The 21058-nt window shown below is 37.0% G+C and overlaps 2 protein-coding genes across 3 annotated transcripts in view; both read right to left on the minus strand.

Moving 5' to 3' along the window:
• The window catches only part of LOC142344494 (galactokinase-like), a 451158-nt gene that overhangs the window by 131871 nt on the left and 298229 nt on the right, over nucleotides 1-21058 (minus strand). The gene's annotated exons all lie outside the window — the stretch shown is intronic.
• LOC142344489 (uncharacterized) lies at nucleotides 33-18231 on the minus strand. Its single transcript, XM_075396160.1, has 3 exons — nucleotides 16616-18231; nucleotides 1135-1296; nucleotides 33-389 (listed from the first exon to the last, which is right to left on the minus strand). Exons 1-3 carry the CDS (start codon nucleotides 18179-18181, stop codon nucleotides 39-41), a joined length of 2079 nt encoding a protein of 692 aa, XP_075252275.1. The 5' UTR covers nucleotides 18182-18231; the 3' UTR covers nucleotides 33-38.

Below are 21058 nucleotides of genomic sequence, written 5' to 3' on the forward strand. Positions count from 1 at the left end.
TCGAAGTGCATTTCATTCTTAATGGAGAAACATAACTTTCATAGCTTAAATTTAGCAGCTTTTTTCTCATCACTATTTTTATTTTTAGCCTTGCCAACTTTTCCCAAGTCTTTCGAGTTTTGTTTGTCGCTAAGTTGTGAAAAGAAACTTGTTGAGGTCATATTTCCAGTGACATTTGCCGTATTTTTGGTATCAGATACTATCTTCAAATTTCGGTTGCCTCTCGCTGCTTTCTTCAGATCTAACATGGCCTTCTCTTCCGAGTCAGGGGCTAACTTCTTCTCTTCATGGCGGGCAATTGCCTTCTGTCTTGCCTTTTTCCACCTCCGATGACGCAACTTGTCTGTCTTCGTCCGTTCATTCAGAGCTTTCCCTTCTGACTTTTTAACCTGTAAGAAAACCAATTGGATTGTAATAAGCCATTCAGCCTTTAAGTTGGTGGGGGTTAAACTCTAAGAACCGCCCTACACACCATGAATATATGTCTCAAAACAGTTTTGGTGAATGGCATACATAGAGCCTAGCAAGCCGAAAGGCTCTAAGAGGATTTAACATCCGCCAGGCTTTATCTGTTTATCCCGTCTTTTAGGAAGAAAAGTCAAATGAGTCAGACGAAAAACCGTTCAAGCAAGAACTCGCATATAAAGGACCAGTAGGAGTTATATAATTGCTACAAACTTCAATTGAGTGGAATTAAACAGAACTCTGCTGACATGAAGAAACTTGGAGGTTGACAATTAATTTGCGAACTTGGTAGCATTTAATCCATTAGGCATGATCGAAACTATCAGCTGTAAATCGACTAATCAGTTGAAAATGAAAAGGAAAGTGTTGAACCAATAGATTGCTCGCCTTAGTTGATTTCTATAGTTTATATGAACAAAGTGTTTTTTGGACTAAGGGTGTGGACCAGTCGGAACAGTAAATACATACAAGTATAAAGGTGTAAACTGTGTAGATATAATAGATGTCATAATTATAATAGCTATAATAGTTATAGATATACAATAGATATAATCCACACCGAGGGGTTCAAACTTTTTGAGCCATCACTGCAGAACACTTAGATCGCTGAGTAACACCAAAAGCTCGCTTCGAAATCAATATGAGTAGCTCACAAAAATAACATCTCACCTTTCTAACTTCCTCGGGTGCGAGTTGTGCACTAGTTGAGAGTGTGACAGGCACAGTCTCCTCCATAGTCACAGCTGGTGCATTCTTCACTATCTTCATCTCACTAGTCGGCTCTTGGGGCGTCAGGGAGAAGTGAGATAACATGTCGAGACGATAGAACACCTAACCAAACAAACAAATTACCTCTCATGACTCAAATATTGATCAATATAAAGAATGAGACGGCTTAAACTTGATATTGAAAACTTAGAGATGTAAGCGTATGCTCAGCGTCCCAATGCAAAAGAGTAAGAACCCAACCCAAGACGACAGATGAGGAGCTAGATGAAGAGTACGCAGTATAACACTTTCTCAGCAACGACGATAAGCCGACTTAGTTAATCTCTTAGTCTCTTTTCCAAGAGGCGAGGCTTTAGTTGCGCGCCACCCCCCTTCCCAAAGGCCCCCTGCCAGAACTGCGCTGCCAATCTACACTACGCGGGAGTTGAGGCTGAGTCTACGCGGGACAACCCGGCCACCATAGCACTTACTCCTGAGCTAGCTCGCACTGAGTCAAGAGTACCTGGTGCTATAAGTTAGAGTGTTGGCGGTACCACTTGAACTTCGGTTCCGTCGAGAGCACAAGCCCAGGTTTAGACACCAAAGGGTTGTCGTACTCTCACGAACGCAACACTCGCCCCCTGAGCAACCTTTTCAGGAAAGCTCGAGCTAGCTCTAGGACCTGCAAGCTCCCTGGTGTGACCGGTCCAAGAAGAATTCCCTCGAACGCTGAGACTAGTTGGAGGCAAAGGAATCCCGGTGTTAGCCGTCCTGAGCCAAAGACTTGAGGCTAGCACTACAGTCTATAGATAGGCGGTAAGCTGCTAGTCTCACTCTCAGTAAGAGGGGGACCGAGCAAGACGTCGCGAGGACGAGCAAAGAGAGTGCTAGACGTCGCGAGACGCCGCGATCCCAGACGAAGAGGGTGCAAGAAGACAACTCTGCCCACATAGTGGGTGAAGATAAGAGAAGCACCACTGCACTCCGCTCGTCCAGCCTGAACCAATAAGCTCCTGTGTTGGGACATTGAACATCGCCTCTCTCCCTTTCAGTCATCGAGTCACGAGCCCCTTTTAACTGTACAAAGATCAAGCTCTTCTACCAACTCGAGTTTTTAGACACCAACTCTGCTTTTACCCCTGTACAAAGAAGAGAACTCTCATTTCGAGCTCTTAGACTGTACAAACATCCAACTCGAGCTTCCTAGACAACAACTCCATTTTTTCCTCTGTACAAAGACGAACCCTGTATAAACTCTCATCTCGAGCTTTTAGACTGTACAAACCTCCAACTCGAGCTTTTAGACAACAACTCTACTTTTACCTCTGTACAAAGACGAACCCTGTACAAACTCTCATTTCGAGCTTTTAGACAACTCCACTTTTACCTCTGTACAAAGACGAACCCTGTACAAACTCTCATCTCGAGCTTTTAGACTGTACAAACTTACAACTCGAGCTTTTATCAACCCCTGCTTCAAGCTTTTACCCCTGTACAAACATCGATTTCGAGCTTTTTACAACTCTAGTCTTTCAAGCCAACTCAGTAATGTCTCTTCGCAATCCTTTCTCTCTTAATGCGAAGATCTTCCAACCAGCTGCCTCAACAGTGAACTGCTCTGCTCCAAGTCTTGACATATCTCAAGCCTCCAACCTCGACCAAAGTCTAGCAACGAGCCACAACCAAAGCCAGAGAAAACGCAAAGCAACTGATGGACCCCGAACCAGGTCCAAGTTTAGAAAGAGGCAACCTGAGCAACATATAAAAGTAGTCTACTTCACATTTGAACATGAAACACCGAGCCACAAAGAATTCAACCAGCAGCTGAAGAACTTAACTGGCAACCCGAATTACGGAGAAGTGAGGCGAAGTCAGAACGGAAAAGGCTACTCGATGAAACCAAGAACTATCGAGATAGCAAAGATGATTACTGCAAATAAAGTCAAGGAAGCATTCGCAAACTACCAAGTCAAACTAAGCACTGCTGCCACCAACCCGGTGAAACCGAGCTTCGTCATAACAAGTGTAGACCAAGACATTGATCCTGAGGACGTTAAAAGTGAGCTGCAAAGTCAGAACATGGAGGCAACATCAGTACATAGAATAACAAGTCGTGCAACCAACCAACCTACGAGGCTCATAAGAGTATTTACAAACACAGAGACAACTGCCAGGAATGCTGTTGATAAAGGTGTCAAAATTTTCAATCAGAGAAAGAGATGTGAGCGATCGAGACTAGAGCCCTCGGTAGTACAATGCTTCAAATGCCTCCAATATGACCACAAGGCGAAGGACTGCCCGAACAATCTCAAATGTAGACGATGTGGCGGAGAGCATGTTATAAGAGAATGTGATGTTGCTCCAGAAAGTGCCAAATGCTCTAACTGCGGAGAGAGTCACTCTGCAAATTATCGAGGCTGCTCCAAGTACCGAGAAGCACGAGCTAGCAGCTATGCTTATGCAGTGAAGAGCAAGGCACACTCTAGTCCACAAAGCTCTCTGAACAAGATTGAAGAAGTCCTCAGCAACATCGACAAGAGGCTCGAGAAAATAGAGAGCAACCTCACTGAAAGGGTCCAAATACTTGAGAACAAAGTAGCTGAACTAAACAACAAGATCAATCTGGCGGAGCAAAGAGAACAAAATAGCATGACAATTATTGCAGCCATGATACAATGCTTCTTCGATTCCCCTAAGCAAAAGATAAACATCCTCCAGGCTCTAAACGTTGTCTCTGGTCATAACTACAGTCAAGTTAATTATGATGGGAAGATTAGAGAATTCAAGCATCAATTCGCAAGCCAACGAACATCAATTCATCATGGCAAACCTTAAAGTAGCTCAACAGAACGTCAGAGGCTTGAGACCAAAGCTCAGAGTTATTGAACCAATTTTATTGGACAAGGGCATTCATGTAGCCTGTTTTAACGAGACAAAAACGAAGCAGCCTCCTCATCTGCGAAATTTTATCTTCGCTGCAAGCATAAACGACAATATACATGGCTCAGCCATATATATAGGAGAGGGACTAAACTACACACTGCTAGACAACAAATTCGTCAAAAACAACTCTAAAACCAACGAGAAGCTGCATATAAGACTCAAAGAATCGGATGTTGACATTACTCTGATATACTGTTCACCCGGCAATGAGATTGAAGCAAGTCACTTGGTCAGGCACAATACAAAATGCATAGTGGTGGGAGATTTTAATCTCCAGAACATAAACATCAACCCTATGTCCACAAAGAGCGATGCAACAGGTCGAGTCGTTGAGGAACTTCTGGATGAAGAATACATACTTCTGAATAACGACCTCAAAACGCATGAGAACGGATCCGTTTTAGACCTGCACCTGTGCTCTAAGCCTTTGGCAAAACACTTTCTGAAGTTCGAAATATTTGAAGAGACTCTGAGCGACCACTATATGACCATCAGCGAATTTAACCTGCGAGCTCCAAAATTTAGATCACTGCGGCCAAATTGGAAATGCTTCAGAGAGATGGTGAATTGCTACAGAAGCCAGTATGCAGATTTGAACAGCAGAGCAGAAAGCATAGCAACCCACAGTAAGACGTGCTACGAGAGCAGCCTCAAAGAAGCTAAACCAATACAAAACAAAGAAATAGTCGCGCTCACCAGAAAGAAACACCAGCTGCAGAGAAAAGTCAGAAAGCTGAGAAGACTGGGCATGAGAGGATACTCAGAGGAGAGATACCTCACATCAGAGCTCAATAGAACATCGAGAAAGCTCTCACAATCACTAATACAAGAAAGGCTGAATCAAGAACTGAAGACGGTGGCCAGCATGAACTCAAATGGGAAGGGCATCGATTTCTGGAAGGCTTACAAGAAACTCACGCAATCTAGTAAGAGCAATGCAAACCAGCTTAAAATTAGCACGCAGGAGGCAGCAGATAAATTTGCTGAGAAACTGAAACAGAATATGAGAATGCATGAGGCTGTAACTCAGGAAGCTGAAGAGATTAAAGATCTAGTTGAAACATACGTGAACGAGAATGAAATATCACAGTTTCGCCTGCCCCCTAACCACAGCGAAACTACAGTCGAGGTTGAACAACTGAGAAACATCATCAGAGGGAGGAAAAACACTGCTCCAGGACCTGACAGAATATCGTATAAAATATTGAAACAGCTACCAGACGCAATAATGAAAGAACTCAGTGACATAATACAAAGCTCTCTAAAAGATGGAATTGTGCCTGACTGCTGGAAAAGATCCAATGTCTCCATGCTGCCCAAGCCAAATAAAGACCACTCTGATCTCAAGAATTACAGACCTCTCTCCCTCACAAGTTGCATCGGTAAATTGTGCGAAGTTGTTATCAAGGAGCACTTAAACAAGCACTGTGAAAGTAACGATATCTTCACCAACGCGCAAGGCGCATACAGAGCAGGTCGCTCTACAACCGACAATTTACTCTGTTTAAGCGAACATATTTTCAATGAAGCCCTCTGGAAGCAGCCAACCGCAGCAGCTTTTCTCGATGTTCAGCAGGCATTCGATGCGGTGTGGCATAAAGGACTAATCTATAAAATGCAGCTAAACAAAGTGCCAGAGTGGATCATAAAATGGACCGTAAGCTATCTCAAAGACCGAGAGCTGACTGTAATATACCAACAGGCTGTGGCCAACAGCTTTAAACCAAGTGCAGGAGTACCACAGGGCAGCGTAATCAGCCCTACACTGTTCAACATCTATGTCAGCAGTCCAGAAGTCTCGAATGCAAAAGTCTCCCAATATGCAGATGGTATTGCAATATGCACGAGTGGCAGAAACTGTAGAGCAGCTACTTTCAAACTACAGAAGGCTCTCAACTCACTGGACATGTGGTGCAACCTTTGGAAAATCAAAATTAATCCCGAGAAAACAAACTTCATGTTATTGACCAGAAATAGAGACAAAAGCCACCACCATCTCAAACTGCAAGACGTAATTCTAAATCCACCGAAGTCGTCTACTTTTCTCGGAGTTGAGTTGAACGATAATCTAACTTGGGCGGCGCAGATCAGGAAGATTGAAAACAAGATGTTTGGGAGAATAAATGGACTCATGATGCTGAAAGCGAAAGGTGTCAACTCTAAGTGCCTCATATTACTATATAGAGCAACGATACGACCAATTATGGAGTACGCTTCGCCGGCATGGGCGAATGCTCCCAAGCACAGCATCATGAGACTTCAAATACAACAAAACAAAGCCATAAGAGTAGCATTAGATCTACCCAGATGGACATCGTCAGAAGAGCTACATAACGCAGCGAACCTTCCCAGAGTGAGCACACTTCTAGCCCAGAGAAATATACAATACCTCAAGAGAGCTTCTAGCAACAATGCAGCAATAAGAGAACTGATCCAAGATCAACTTACTAACACGACCACTGAACTCCAATACATTACACCTGTACAGACGATACTGTTTGAAACAGCGAAAAATAGACTCGACAATATGGGCAGTCCCTAGGACTTTTTATCGCAATTTCAATTCAATCAATCTTTTCTTTTAATCGACTTTCTATCTCTTTCTGATGGCCTGTGTGTTTTATGGAGCAACGGACATATGGAACACATACACAACTAACTCATCATCTTCTTTTCTTCATTTTTGGTGGCCTAATCTCAATTCTGACTCTGACTCTTTCTCTTTGCAACACGAGCAACGCTAGACGTCTAGTTGGGTTCCTTGACTGAGAGCACGATCTGAGAAAGAATACACGAAGACAAGAGACGGGTTTGAAAGGCTCAATCTCAGCGAGCCAAAGAAACTCAAGTCCCCCCTTGGGAGACTTACAGCCTCGGTACCAATGCAAAAGGGTAAGATTCTAGTATTCGATGAGATCTCGTTGTCAAGATTAAAACACACACGTGCACATTTTAAAATGCCGAAAGTCTGCGGTGCCCGAAATTAAAATGCCAGAAGTTTCTACTAAGCCAGAACTTGAATTTCGTTGACTTGCGCATTTCAAAACGTGCGCGTTTCGGGTTTTAAGCATGGTTAATTAAGTGACTCTGCAGAAGTCACTTCGAAATTCTGACTTAATATCTCGAACCGTTTCGCGGTTCTCGATGAACGCCTGAAGTTCTCAGTGACTTCAAGCAGAGTCACTTAACCATTATTTCACACACATCGGAAACTGAATTACTGCAAGAAGAATTCATTTCATCATTGGGCAGGTACATACCAATAGTTAAGTAATAGCAAAGGTTACAACACTGAATAACACTGATGAACGGACTGATTGCTTATTCCAACTCTAGGCCGCATCACAGCAGAGAAACGGCAAGGTTAAGTCACGCAAATTTACACAAGTTCATAACTGTCGAATTAACTAAAATCACGCGGAATATAGGGAAGCAAAAATGCTACCAACACCCCGCACCCCGTGAAAAACAAAACGAATTTGAATACAGATACATTCTTTCAGTCTTTCGTCAAAGGACTGTGGCTAAACAACTTGAGCCGTTAGCATAAATGGAACCATCATTCAACAAACTACTAGCAGGTCCGTAAAAGAAAGCTAAAAAATATTTTACTTAAACTTTTACAAACCTCTGGAAGAACATGTGTGCCCATCCCAATATTAATTTCACGGATATTAATCTCCCCAAAAGTAGAGAAAATGAGCGCAATGCATTGGTCAGAAATGTGTTCCGCTCTGATGACAGTGAAACAGCCGACAAACTTCCGAAGAAATTACCTCGAAAGGAAGTAGGGGGCTAATTTCAACCTGCCTTGGCGGTAAGCTATAAATTTCTCCAAGCAGCTTAAACCAATATCAGAACCTCCAACAAGGCGGCTCGTTAATGTGCGTTCGCACATGATGTTCCGACCCGAGCTCATCTACATTTTTGACTAAATTGTCAACCAAATCAAGAGATAACAAAAATAGATGTCTGAGTTTAAAACAATCGTTACACAACCTATCTACTAATTGAATTACTAATGCCATGCTTCATTACAGCACCAACGTGATCTGACATTGAAGAGACTAAGAGGAAAAAACTAGCACCAACAAAATTTTCACGGCAAAACCTGAATATCTAAATTTAAAAGCACCTAGTAACAACGTCAAAATGCAGTCAGATAAAACTTTAACTACACAAGTTTACCTTTTCCTAACTATACAGCAGATGAAAAGTTTTCTTAACGAGACTAGGTAACAAGCCGACAAAAAGAACGAACAGTGAGGCGAAACTTAAAAATTAATCAACATTTTTTACACCAAAAAATTTCAAATCTTAAAAAACATTGGTTTTTTTAAAAAAAAATCCTTGATAAATTACTAAAAAGCCACTACAAAACCAAAAGCACCTGTCTTTGGTCAGACTATGCCATAGAAACAAACTAAAGAGAAACTCAAAAAATTACGAACTGTTTGCGAAAACACAAACTTTTGCTACCATTAAAATCAAAAGCTATCATTTGAATATTATGTATTTTTAATTCAATTGTTATTTCTATTATTTCAGTTGAAGGATTTATACTGAAAGATTAAATAAGTTTACTTGGGCCACATTTAAAAACCATTGGGATCTGTTATTACGCGATTGTTCTGAAAGAAGAGAAAAAGAAACACAAAAATTGGCCGAAACAACAGTGGCACATAATATCAATATATATGTTATTTCTTGAAATACACGAAATTTGATGGGACCTCTCATTGATGAATAGAAGTTACAATTTGACGAAAAGAACAACAAAAACTAAAACGTTTGAAAAACATTTCAATATGTTTATCATAAATTTTGAGACTATTCGCTATAAACTGAATGCTTCGGGTAACATCATTCATTCAGTCCTCAATTACAAGCCTATGAGACCTGTGAGCAATTTACGGCTACCTAAAGAACAAAAACAGCGAATTTAGGAAAAAATTGAGCGATAAAAGTGTCGAAGGCATTAAAAAATGAACTTTTCAGTAAACACTCTTCTATTTTAAATTAATTTTTCAAGAGAAACGGACAACTTTTTTATCAATATAATTTCAAAAAATCAACAAATATGAACAAATACATCAGAAGCACGAAATTTTCGGGAACACTCGTATTATCAACGCCATTAAATTCATTAGCATTCAACGGAAGCCAGTAAATACAATAAATGATGCCTCGATGGGACAATAAATTTGTTTGCCAATCGTATTCCATCAATAAGACCTTACAACAAGTTAATGACTATGAAAACAACAACAGAGGCAAAAACCACAAATTCAGTATAAAAGTGCCAGAAGAAAATGTCGAAGCAATTCAAATCATAAGCTCTTCTCTGAAAACTTTATCTATTATCCGTTGAACTTCTTCCCTAGACCAATAGGGACTATAAGCAGTAAGATGATGTGATTTCAAAAGGATCCAAAAATAAAGTACCCGAAAAAAAATGAAATCTCGTGGCATTGAAGTTTTAAAACTAATAGGTAGAAGATAAAACCGCTAACCAGATTAATTTTGGCTGCAGTAGAACGGAAAGGGACTCTGTTAGAACCAACATTGACCAAGAGTTCACGAAAAAAAATTTAGGATTGGTTAATGTTCGAAAAAAATTTCGAAAAATTTTTAAACCCTTAACAGCCAGTAAACCCAATCTTTCAACGGAGCTCAATAACTATGCCCAGATATAACCCTTAGGGAGGAGAACGATGTTTGTCATGCATAGATAGTTAAAAAGACATCACAATAAGTCTTATGATTGAAAACAATAACAAAAACAGGCAAAAACTAAAATTCAGTAGAAAAGTGAGAAAGAAAGTGTCGAAGACAATTAAACCATTAGCTATTCTCTGAGAACTTTCTCTGTGATCCACTGAACGTCCTCTCTAAGCCAATTGGATTACAATAATTTTTGGATAATATGTATAATGTTTGGATAATGTGATAAAGAGTTCAAAAGTAACCAATTTTAAAAAAATTTCCAAAAAAATTTAAAAAAAAAACTGAAATCTTGTGTCATTGAGGTCATATAACCAATAGTTAGAAGATAAAACAGCTAAACAGAATATTTTTAGTTGCAGTAGAAAGCAAGTGGGTCCAGTCAATACTGACACCGACTAACAGTTCACGAAAAATTTAGGATTTGTTATTGTTCAAATAAAATTTTCGAAAATTTATTTTTATTTTAACAGCCATTAAATTCAATAGCTTTCAACGTAAGTCAATAAAAACGCTCAAAGATGCCCCGATGAGAGTACATCAATGTTTGTCATGCATAGGTATTCATTATGAGATCACAATAAGTCTTATGACCATTAAAACAACAAAAAAAGGAGAAAATCAAAAATTCAGTAGAAAAGTGCAAGAAGAACGTGTCGAAGCCATTTAAACCATAAATTTTTCTATAAAATTTTTATTGGTGATCCACGGAAAATTGTTTTTGAGCTTATGGGAGCTGTCAATATTTGGATAATGTGATGAGATTTCAAAAGTAACCAATAATACGAAAATATCCAAGAAAAAATTTTAAAAAACTGAAATCTTATGTCTTTGAAGTCATATATCCAATAGTTAGAAGATAAAACAGCTTAACAGAATATTTTTAATTGCAGTAAAAGCAAGTGGGTCCTGTCAATACTGACACTGACTAACAGTTCACGAAAAATTTAGGATTTATTGTTCAAAAAATTTTTGAAAAATTGTTTTTAACAGCCATTAAATTCAATAGCTTTCAACGGAAGTCAATAAATACGCTCAGATATAACCCTTAGGGAGGAAAACGATGTTTTTCATGCATAGATAGTTAAAAAGACATCACAATAAGTCTTATTACCGAAAACGATAACAAAAACAGGCAAAAAACCAAAATTCAGTAGAAAAGTGCGAGAAGAAAGTGTCGAAGACAATTAAACCATTAGTTTTTCTCTGAAAACTTTCTCTGTGATCCACTGAACGTCCTCTCTAAGTCAATTGGATTACAGTTATTTTTTGATAATGTGTATAATGTTTTGATAATGTGATAAAGAGTTCCAAAGTAACCAATAATACAAAAATATCCAAAAAAAAAATTAAAAAAAATTGAAATCTTGTGTCATTGAAGTCATATTACCAATAGTTGAAGATAAAACCGCTAACCAGATTAAATTTGGTTGCAGTAGGAAGGCAGAGGGTCGTAGAGGGCAGTAGAGGACAAACAATTCACAATAATAAGTTTATGATTCTTTAATGTTCGAAAAAAAATTCGAAAAATTATTTTTTAAGTCTTAACAGTCATTAGCTGCCCCCTCAATGAACTAGATATGTTCACTTAATGCTCATTATGGAACATATTGCACTGTTAGTCAATGAATACCTGCCATATAACTCCAAAAAATTAGTAAAACTTCAAAAAGAAATTTAAAATTTCATTCAAAATTACGAAAACTCAGAATCGAAGCCAAAAAAAACGTGAGCAATTCCTTGAAAACGACATTTTTTGTTCATTGGGCTTCATTTGACTGTAAAAGAGAGTTGTCATTAAAAGAACGTCGATATAAAAAGTGACTTGTCTCTAGGTGACTTAAAAAAGCAAAAAAAGAGAAAAGTTTTATTAAAAAAGGGCTCTCAAATAGAGTTCGAATTTTTTTGATAGTGAACTTCCCTATGAGACCAGAACTAGTCTTTTTTATCGACTTTAGTCTATTAGGAACACAAAATTGGACCATTTTTCGGCGTGAAATTTAATTTTGAAATACTATTTTTGTAAAAAAAAAAATTTTAATTTCGAGAAAAATTGCACTAAAAGTGAACAAATACCACGTGTTCACACAAAACTTCAATCCTCGATAACTCCTCGAAAAAAAACGAAATTCAAAAAAATCTTTTTAATTTTGAATTCTGCGCTGGACCAGCTTTTTAATGATATCACTCACATTTCTCTACGACGAATATATCGATCGGCCAAAATTCACGGAACAAAAAAACCCATTTGAGTATATAGTTCCTCCCCCACAAGTGGGGTCGGAACAATAAACTATTAATAACTTCGAAAAAAAACTTGGTGCAACGTTTACCTCAATTAATAAACTAGAAGTCCGATTCGAGTCAGATCGTTTTTGAACACTACCCTCTTACTGCATCTACTTCTAATTTGGACTACTTTTGGTCACTGATCTTACTTGCATCCCAGTTTTTTTCGGCACATGAACCTTTTGGCATTTGCTTTTTTCGGTCACTGACTCTTGCATTTCGGTCAATGGCTCTTTTTCAATCTGTGCTTTATCGGAAACTGAACTTTCAAGAGAGCTACTTTCGTTCATTGCCCTCTCGCGATCTATTCTCTTAACCAGGCTGCTCTAGAGCTCTCAATATTCTTCGAGAGCTCTCAAAATATGCTTCTAAGGCCTCTTAAATATGCATTTTTGCATTTGCAACCTCCAACTTAAACAACGCAACAGAACTCAGGCTGCATATAAAGAACAAACAAAGCAAGAACTAGAAAAAAGTTCTTAAAATAATGAGAAAAATTTGCAAAAAAAAACTAAAGTATTGCTCAAGTTTTTGATGTTATGGTTCTCAGAACTCCATTTATGCCACATAAAATTAGACGTAAACCAATATATTATCTTTCCAAAAACTTTATTGGACTCAGCGACCAAAAAACAAACACAAGAATTTCAAACATCATAAAACCACTCCATTGCAAAAAAAACTAATCAGTAATTTATCATCAATCAACACGCTTGGATAAATACTTTAAAATTTCACATCGCAACGGATGTGACAGAAATTAAATGTGCAATGAAGTGCTGCTATGCTGACCAGTCAGTTTTTTTAATCGCATTTCCTCGTTCTCATTCGTATTCTCCTTAAATTTCAATTGATTTTCAAACCAGTGAGGCTCTGTGGCTCGCCTATTTGCACACATTTTTCCATAAATTTTCAGAAGAGGATAAAAATGTAACGCCCAGTTTCATCGGCCACTACAGATTGCGGAACTCGGGAAATCATATTCAAAATTCCAATTTTTAATGAAAAGTCGCTAAAATTTGTTATATAAGTATCTTGGAAACGTTTTCGGCTCTACAAACTACAAAGTAATCTAGAATCAAGCCCTAGATGAGTTTCACTGGCGCCTGACGATTGAAAAACTTGACATTTTCTTGAAAAATCCCAAGAATTTGTAATGTTAATGTATTCAAAAACCATTTCTCCTTCTCTCGAAACCATTCAGAAACCCATTTTAAAATCCTAAAATGTTTAATTTGACCCAAAAGTTTGAAAAACTCAAGAAATGACAAAACATTTCTGCAAAACATGAAAAAAAGATTAAAAATCAGTTTCATTATGCGTGTTTAACTTTCCATAACCAACACATATAGCTCACGAAAGGGATGCAAAAAAACATATCACGCAAAAGATATTTATATTGACAAACATAAAAATAAGACCAATTAAACCAAGAAAAATTGACTAAAAACTTTTAAAAAATTGTACCCTTTTGGGCTTCAAAACTCCTTAAATTGAGATTTGCAACTTGAATTTTTGCCTTCCAAGCAGATTCAGCACTCAAAGCACTGCACCATTTTATGAGATATGTGTGTTGGTGATGCAAACAGACATGCAAAATCGAATGGGTTTTTAGACTTTTTCATCTTTTTTTTGACATTTGAGTTTTTTAAAACTTTTGGAGCAAAACAAACTTATTCGAACTTGAAAATGGGTTTCCTGATGGTTTCGAGAGAGAGGAAACATGTTTTGAAGACATTGACATCACGAATTATTGGAACTTTTCAACAAATTTCTTTTCAATTTCTTTTGTTTATCAATCGTCAGGTGCCAGTGAATCTCATCTAGGGTTTGATTGCAGATTACTTTGTAGTTTGTAGTCCCGCAGAAATTGTTTCCAAGTTATCGATATTCCAAAATTTAGCGACTTTTCAATAGAAGTTTGTATTTTGAAGACGATAATTTTTCGAGTTCTTCAATCTTTAGGGGCTAATGAAGCTGGGCGTTAAGCTGTTTATCTTGTTTTGAAAGTTCAAAGTTATGGAAAAATTTGTGAACAAATCTGACAAAAAAGGACAAATCCCCAACACAATGCAGTTTTTGGATAGCAAAAACAAGAGCACTGCAATATAGCCAAGCTCAGCTTACAGCTTCGCAGTTTTATTGAAGAGTTCATTTGACTCCATCGTCACGTTGATGCAGGTATAAAAACCCGAAAAGGATAGAAGACTAAGCAACCATCTATACTATTACTGAAGGAATGCAGTTAAATGATGAAAAGGTGTTCTTGGCAATGATGAGCCAAAATATTCCTTAAAACGATTTCTGTGTTGGTAGACATTTTTGCTTGCAACAAGCATCGAGATTTGCATCATGAAGCTGATACTGACATCCAAAATGAGAGAGAGGCAATGACAAAAACCCCTTTATTCGGACCCCACTTGTGGAGGAACTATATACTCAAACGGGTTTTTTTGTTCAGACAATTTTGTCCGATCGAAATGTTCATCGTAGAGGAATGTGAGTGCTATCATTGAAAAGCTCCTCCAGCGTAGAGTTCGAAATTGAAAAGATATTTTTCAATTTCGTTTTTCGAGGAGTTATCGAGGTTCAAACTTTTGTGTGAACACGTGATATTTGGCATGATTTCGTTCACTTTTAGCGTAATTTTTGTTCATATTAAGATTTTTGTCATTTGAGTTTTTTAAAACTTGCATTACTAATAGACGATTTTGCGTTACTAATAGACGAAAGGCCAGTTTTGGAAAGGATAAGGAAGTTTACTATAAAAAAATTCGGAAATCTATTGGAGTTTATTTTAAATCTTTTCATATTTTTTCCATGTAACTTAGAGACTAGTCGCTTTTCATATCAAAGCTCCGTCAATGACAAACCTCGTTTACTGTCAAATGAGACTCAATGAACAAATAATTCGCTTTCATGTTTTTTATGGTTCCGATTTCTCGTAATTTTTAATGGAATTTTGATTCTTTTTGAGTTTTAAATAAATTTTTGTAGTCCTATGGCATAGACTCGTATTGGCATAGACTCGAATGGCTGTTAAGGTTTTTTTTTAAAATCTTCAAAAATTTGTTTTGATCATAAACCGATCGTAACCTTATTTCTGTGAACTTGTAGGTCAGTCCTACTAATGACAGGAGCCCTATTCTTTCTACTGAAACCAAAATTATTAAAAACTAATCCGATTAGCTTATCGATTTATCTTCTATCTGTTGGTTCTATCACTTCAAAGCCACGAGCTTTTCAATTTTTAATTTTTGGATATTTGTTCAAAATTTTCGTTCCTTTGGAAATCCCACCGTCGTGGAGAAGACTTTCAATTGATAGACAAAGGTTTCAAAGAAAAACTGGTGGTTTTAACGTCTTCGACACTTTCATCTCACAATTTTCTCCCGAATGTGTGGTTTTTTTTCAAGTATTTGTCGTTTTCATGGTCATTGGGCTTATTGTGATGACTTACTAATGACCTATCAATGACAGAAATCATTGTCTTGTCACCATTGAGGCTGAATTTAGCGTATTTATTGATTTCCGTTAACTTGATGGCTCTGATACTACGGGTTTTCTTAAAAATTTCGTGGTGTTAATATATTTGTTCATATTTCTTGACATTTTTGAATTTTTTGAAGTCACATTGTTACGATAAAAAAGAATCCCATTTCTGTTGAAATATTAATTGAAAAAAAAAGTTTTCACTGAGAAGTTTTTTAATGGCTTTGACACTTCATTTTTTTTTGTTTTTGTATGGTCCTAAAATTTTTTAAATGCTCAGATGTCTCATTAGCTTCCAATCGAGGATTAAATGAACTTATTCAATGCACTCAGTTTATAGCAAATAGTCTTAAAGTTTACAATGTTTGTTTTCAAAAATTAATGATTGTAATGGCTTGAAATTTTTGTGTTTTCTTAAATTCTTTATTTTTTTGAGTTTTTCTGCATTTCTAGTCCGATCCTCTGGCTTAGAAAGAATTTAAGGAATAGGAACGAAAACCAGAAAAAAAATGAAATTAAAAAAACGGACAGGTCGATATAGGAGCTCTCATTGCACATTTACAATCTGTTACATCAGTTGCGAAGTGAAATGTCAGAATAATTATCCTAGCCTGTTGTGGATTATATAGAATTGTCATACTCTTAAAGACGAGCTTCTTTGAGGTTCAAAAAATATCTGTCCTGCTGCAGCTTTCAGAGCAATTGATAACTTCTCTTCCAATAATCTTGCAATAGTGTACATTAAGCTCAATTTTTAATCGACATTCACAACCGTCTAATCCTTTGATTTTCTAAATAAATAATAATTTAAATCTATGCTGTACGAGGGACTAAAACTCCCATAAATGTGGCCACTTGCGCCTGATTGCTACACAAAGTCCTTGTTTAACTATATGCAGACAGCAAAGACCCTCGAGTTGAATTATATTGCACCGTTGGTCTTGATCTAATTTACTACTTCTAACTGGTTTAAGCATTTTCAACACATTCTCACCTTTTTCATCAATTCTCGAATTTCTTCATGCTTTTCGTTCTTCTCTTCAACTTTTTCCTCTCGAACTTGCTTCAAAAATTCCTGCTCGTAAACTTCTGCGAGACTCACTTTACTTTTATCTTGCTCCAACAGAATCCTTTTTCTGTACTCGAAAGGCTGCTCGGCAGGACGGAATTTTCTCACAACATCGTCAAACGTTTTGTCTTTAACCCTTTGCAGAACAATTTGCTCCAAAGATAAAGTTTTCTCTGTTGTAATTTCAGGCGGAAGTCTAGCAGAACTGTCATATGCTAGATTTTCCGCTAAAAGGCTGTCTGCTGGTCTGTGATCCGCAGTCGCTTCGCCCATTAACTGCCAAGGCTTCTCTGCTAAGCTTTGCTCTTCTAATTGCTCAATCTTTTCCCGATATTTTTCCATTCGTTTCTCGTGTCCACTTTTCCCCTCATCATCCTCTTGATTATCAGATTCATTGTCACCGCCGAAAAGATTAAATTTCCTCTTCTTGGGTACATGTTCTGGTTCATTATCTGACGCGCTTTGATAATCATCCTTTTCGGCAAAAGTCACACTTGGCTTTCCTTTTATCCCTTTATTTTTCCCTTTACCGGAAGGGAGGTCGAAAAAGTCACTGTACTTTGCGCTATCGTCTTCAGCACCAGCAATACTCGAAAAATAGTCAACAAAATCAGTGTTCTCGTTTTCATCATCGTCAGATGCCTCGTCATCGTCGTGATACATGTGAGGGTTCTCCAATCGTTTCATCATGCGTTCATCTTTTGCGTCTTCTTGGTCCAAAAAAGCTTCTAGTTCATCAATCTTTAGAAAATCGTCCTCAAATACCGATTCCTTCTTCTTTTTTCCCTTTTCAGTACCATCATTTTCAGTGTCATCCAAATTAGCGTCATTATCAAGTAAATCAATCTCCGCCTCGCTTTCGATATCGCTTTGGTCATAATCAACACCATCTTCGTTCGCTATACTTTCATCACTAAAATTGACATTTTCATCAGCAAAGTTGAGATCTTCTGAAACTTCGCTTTCATCATCATCATGATTATATTCTCTCAGTTTTCGTTCAAAATCTGCATCATCTGCAGAATTCTGCCTTATTTCATTATCCCCCAATTGTTCAACATCAATACTTTCTACGTCGTCTTCAAAACCTTCCTCGTCCAGTTGATCCATGTCATCATCCTCATCCTCATCAAAGTCACCTTCTAAATCGGAGTCAAAATCCTCATTTTCAGGTTCTGATTGCCCACTATTCAAAAACCGGATGCTCTTTTTGATACCCGATTCCACAAAACCACAAGACAGAGCTACTTGTTGCCAGATTTGGTCGCACTCGACAACAGCTAGAGTACTGCTTTGTGTAGCTTCACTTAAAAGCATCGTTTGCAGTGTGTTAAGCTGAACCTCGGGCAGTTTCTGACCAGCCGCAACTCGTGTGTAATTTTTGTAAAACGAATCAAAATTAGACTTTATTCCTTTTTTAAGTTTCGATTCCTTGGAAATGTAATTCTTTGTATCAGATTCCTCAATGAAATCTTCAATTTCTAACCGCATACTTACGCAGAATGTACAAAACTTGAATCTAAAATAGAAAAATTAACACATCAGTTACATCAGCAGAAATTTGTCAAACCACGCGAAAACTTTAAAACGTCAGTAAACTCGATCAAATATAGGCCACTTAAGCTATTACAAAACCACATGCAATAGGAGGGCTCGAATGATTCTGTGCGGGCACAGAATGGTCCGATATATGCATTTGAACGCATACAATGCATAATATCACAATATCTGAATCGATAATGCTGAATCTCTGCTTAGCAATAAATTTTTGAGTATTCAGAGGAACCAAAACAAACCTGAGTTGACTTCAATCAAGATTAAATTTTTTATTTGCGGCTAAAGTCTTTACAGTTGTAACCTGAAGGGTGCTGCTAAGATAGAAACAAATCAGCCAGATCTCAATTCTCTTGTGTCATTAACAGTTTTGACTTTGCTTCATCAGTTCATCCGGTCTTTCCTTTATTTTTACAATTTCGAGGACCTTGACAATTTTAAGGTCAATTTGATTTACTAACGATTCCCAGTCAATTGAATTTGATACTGAGTGTTTTAACAGAAAGTTCCTTGTGGTTAATAGGGCTGTAGAAATTTGCGATATATGTGTAATGTTCTCATGCATTATCTTGATTATAGAAATAATGGTAATCAAAAAAGCATAAAAGAAATCGCAAAAGCACGTTTTTCATCTTGCCCTCTCACATTTTATGACACATTTTAGATGTGGCACATTTTAAGTTTTTACCTGCTTCTTTACAATCATCGCATGTTTCGACTGTCAATGCGATATCTGTGCGTACGTTGAAACAGACTTATTCGGCTGCTGTGAGCATTTTGATAGGCCGTGGTGATTTTCGTTGGGGTGGTGCAAGAGGGAGTCACAAGTCCCGTAGGGACCACTAATTGTTCCGACCCCCACTTTAGTTGGGAGGGAGGAACTATATACTCAACTGGTTTTTTTTGTTCAGTCAATTTTGTGGAATCATTGAAGAGCACGTACTTCATAGAATATGGAATTAAAAAGATTTCTTCGATTTTCGTTTTTTACAGGGAGTTATCGAGTATTAAAGTTTTGTGAAAATTCTACTGTTTTTGTTCACATTTTCAGTGATTTTTGCTAAAATTTGGCACATTTTCGGTAATATAATTTAAAATAAGTTTAAATTTTTAACGGCAGAGTGTTATTGTTACCGCTAGAGATAGAAGAGCGTTGCTGAATTTAGGTGCCCTATGAAAGTCTTCTGGAATTAATATTTTGCTATTTTTTGCATATTTAACTCGATAATTATGCATCGTTGTTTTTTTCAATGTTTTGAAAAATTTCACTCAACAATTGGTCTAATTCTCAAACACTTGGAATACTAGGGCGGTTTGTTGGGCGTGCGAAAAAATCGGTGATAGGTTCGATATTATCATGTATTCCTAGAATCAGAAACTTTCAATTTTTATTTAACTGCTGCCTTCTTTCAAAAAATTTTGCTTTTGTTCTTTTAATGTTAATTATTGACAAAAATTTTTATTCACGACTCCATTAATGACAGCTCCCACTTAAGTAAACATAAAGCTGAATGTAGATAGAGTATGTTTTCAGAGAACCATAGGGTTTTACTGGCTTTGAGGAATGTATTTGTTTTAAGGAAATTTCAGTGATTTTTTTGAACTTGTCAATTTCTTATATTATTTTAGTCTATTTTTGCGGATTCTCAGTAAATACAAGTCAAACTTTCTTCCCTATAGAGTACAATCTAATTTTGTGGCGGATTGTTTTAATGGAAGGATTTCTTGCTTTTGGTACTACGAGTTCTCATACAAAATTTTATTATTTTTGTGCATAATTGCCCATTTTTGCTGTTGTTTTTGTTTCTTTGGTAAATTGTTACAATAAATAACAGTCTAACTAAAAAAAGTTTACAAAATTTGGAATTGGAAATTTTTTTGTTTTCAATTCATATGGTTTTAAGGGCTGCGACACCGTTCCCTTGCAGAATTTGGTAGAGTTTTTTAATTTTGCCCGCTCTTTGTTGTTAATTTTTGTTGTCGTCTGTCAAATATTTGGTGATGAAAGGTCTCAGTGGCCAACTATAGATAAATCAATGAACTTAATAGCTAATATCGGTAAATAGGTAATGGTTTTATTGACTTTCAAATTAAATTCCTAAAAAGAGTAATAGTATTCTTCAACTTATCCCTTTTTGTTCAGATTCTGGTTTATTTTCGTATTTTCAATGTTGTATCATTCTCGTAACTTCGCATTATATAGAGCTCTTTTTAATGTTGTGTTGAATCAATCAAGAAATTCTCTGTTGTTTAAACGTTTTGACTGTTGTCTTCAGGGCTTAGACAATTTGTTTCAGAAGAATTTTGCGAAATTTAGATAGTTTTAATTTTTTGTGGTTCTTTTTGCTGTCAATTTGTGACAATCGGTTTAAAAAAAGACTTTATGATGACCAAACAAGACGCAAATGAAGATTTTAAGTTCGCCTGGATAATTTTTTTTTTAAAATTTAACGGTTTCAGCAATGTGGTTTCGTAAAGTTGTGTGAAATTTTTTAGTTCAGCTATGATTAAGTCTCACTAATAATAGGCGCAATTAGTTTTCCAGTTAATTGCAAGACGAACTGTCTACTCTTTTAGTCGAGAGTTTTTGTTGTCTATGAATTTTGAAAATAATTGTTTTTTTTAGAAAAAAGACAATAGATTTTTGAGAATTGCATATCTTATTTCTGTTAACATGTAGCTTAGCATCTCTAATGACAGGTCCTTTCATTTATCTAGTGAAATACAATTTGCTCTTCATAAGTTTTATTGTCCTCAAATGGTCTTCTTGCTTGGTACAACCAGTTTTCATAAAATGTTCGTGATTTTTGCATA

The sequence above is a fragment of the Convolutriloba macropyga genome, chromosome 8, assembly GCF_964194025.1.
Source record: "Convolutriloba macropyga chromosome 8, txConMacr16.3, whole genome shotgun sequence".
In the NCBI taxonomy this organism is placed as follows: Eukaryota; Metazoa; Xenacoelomorpha; order Acoela; family Convolutidae; genus Convolutriloba; species Convolutriloba macropyga.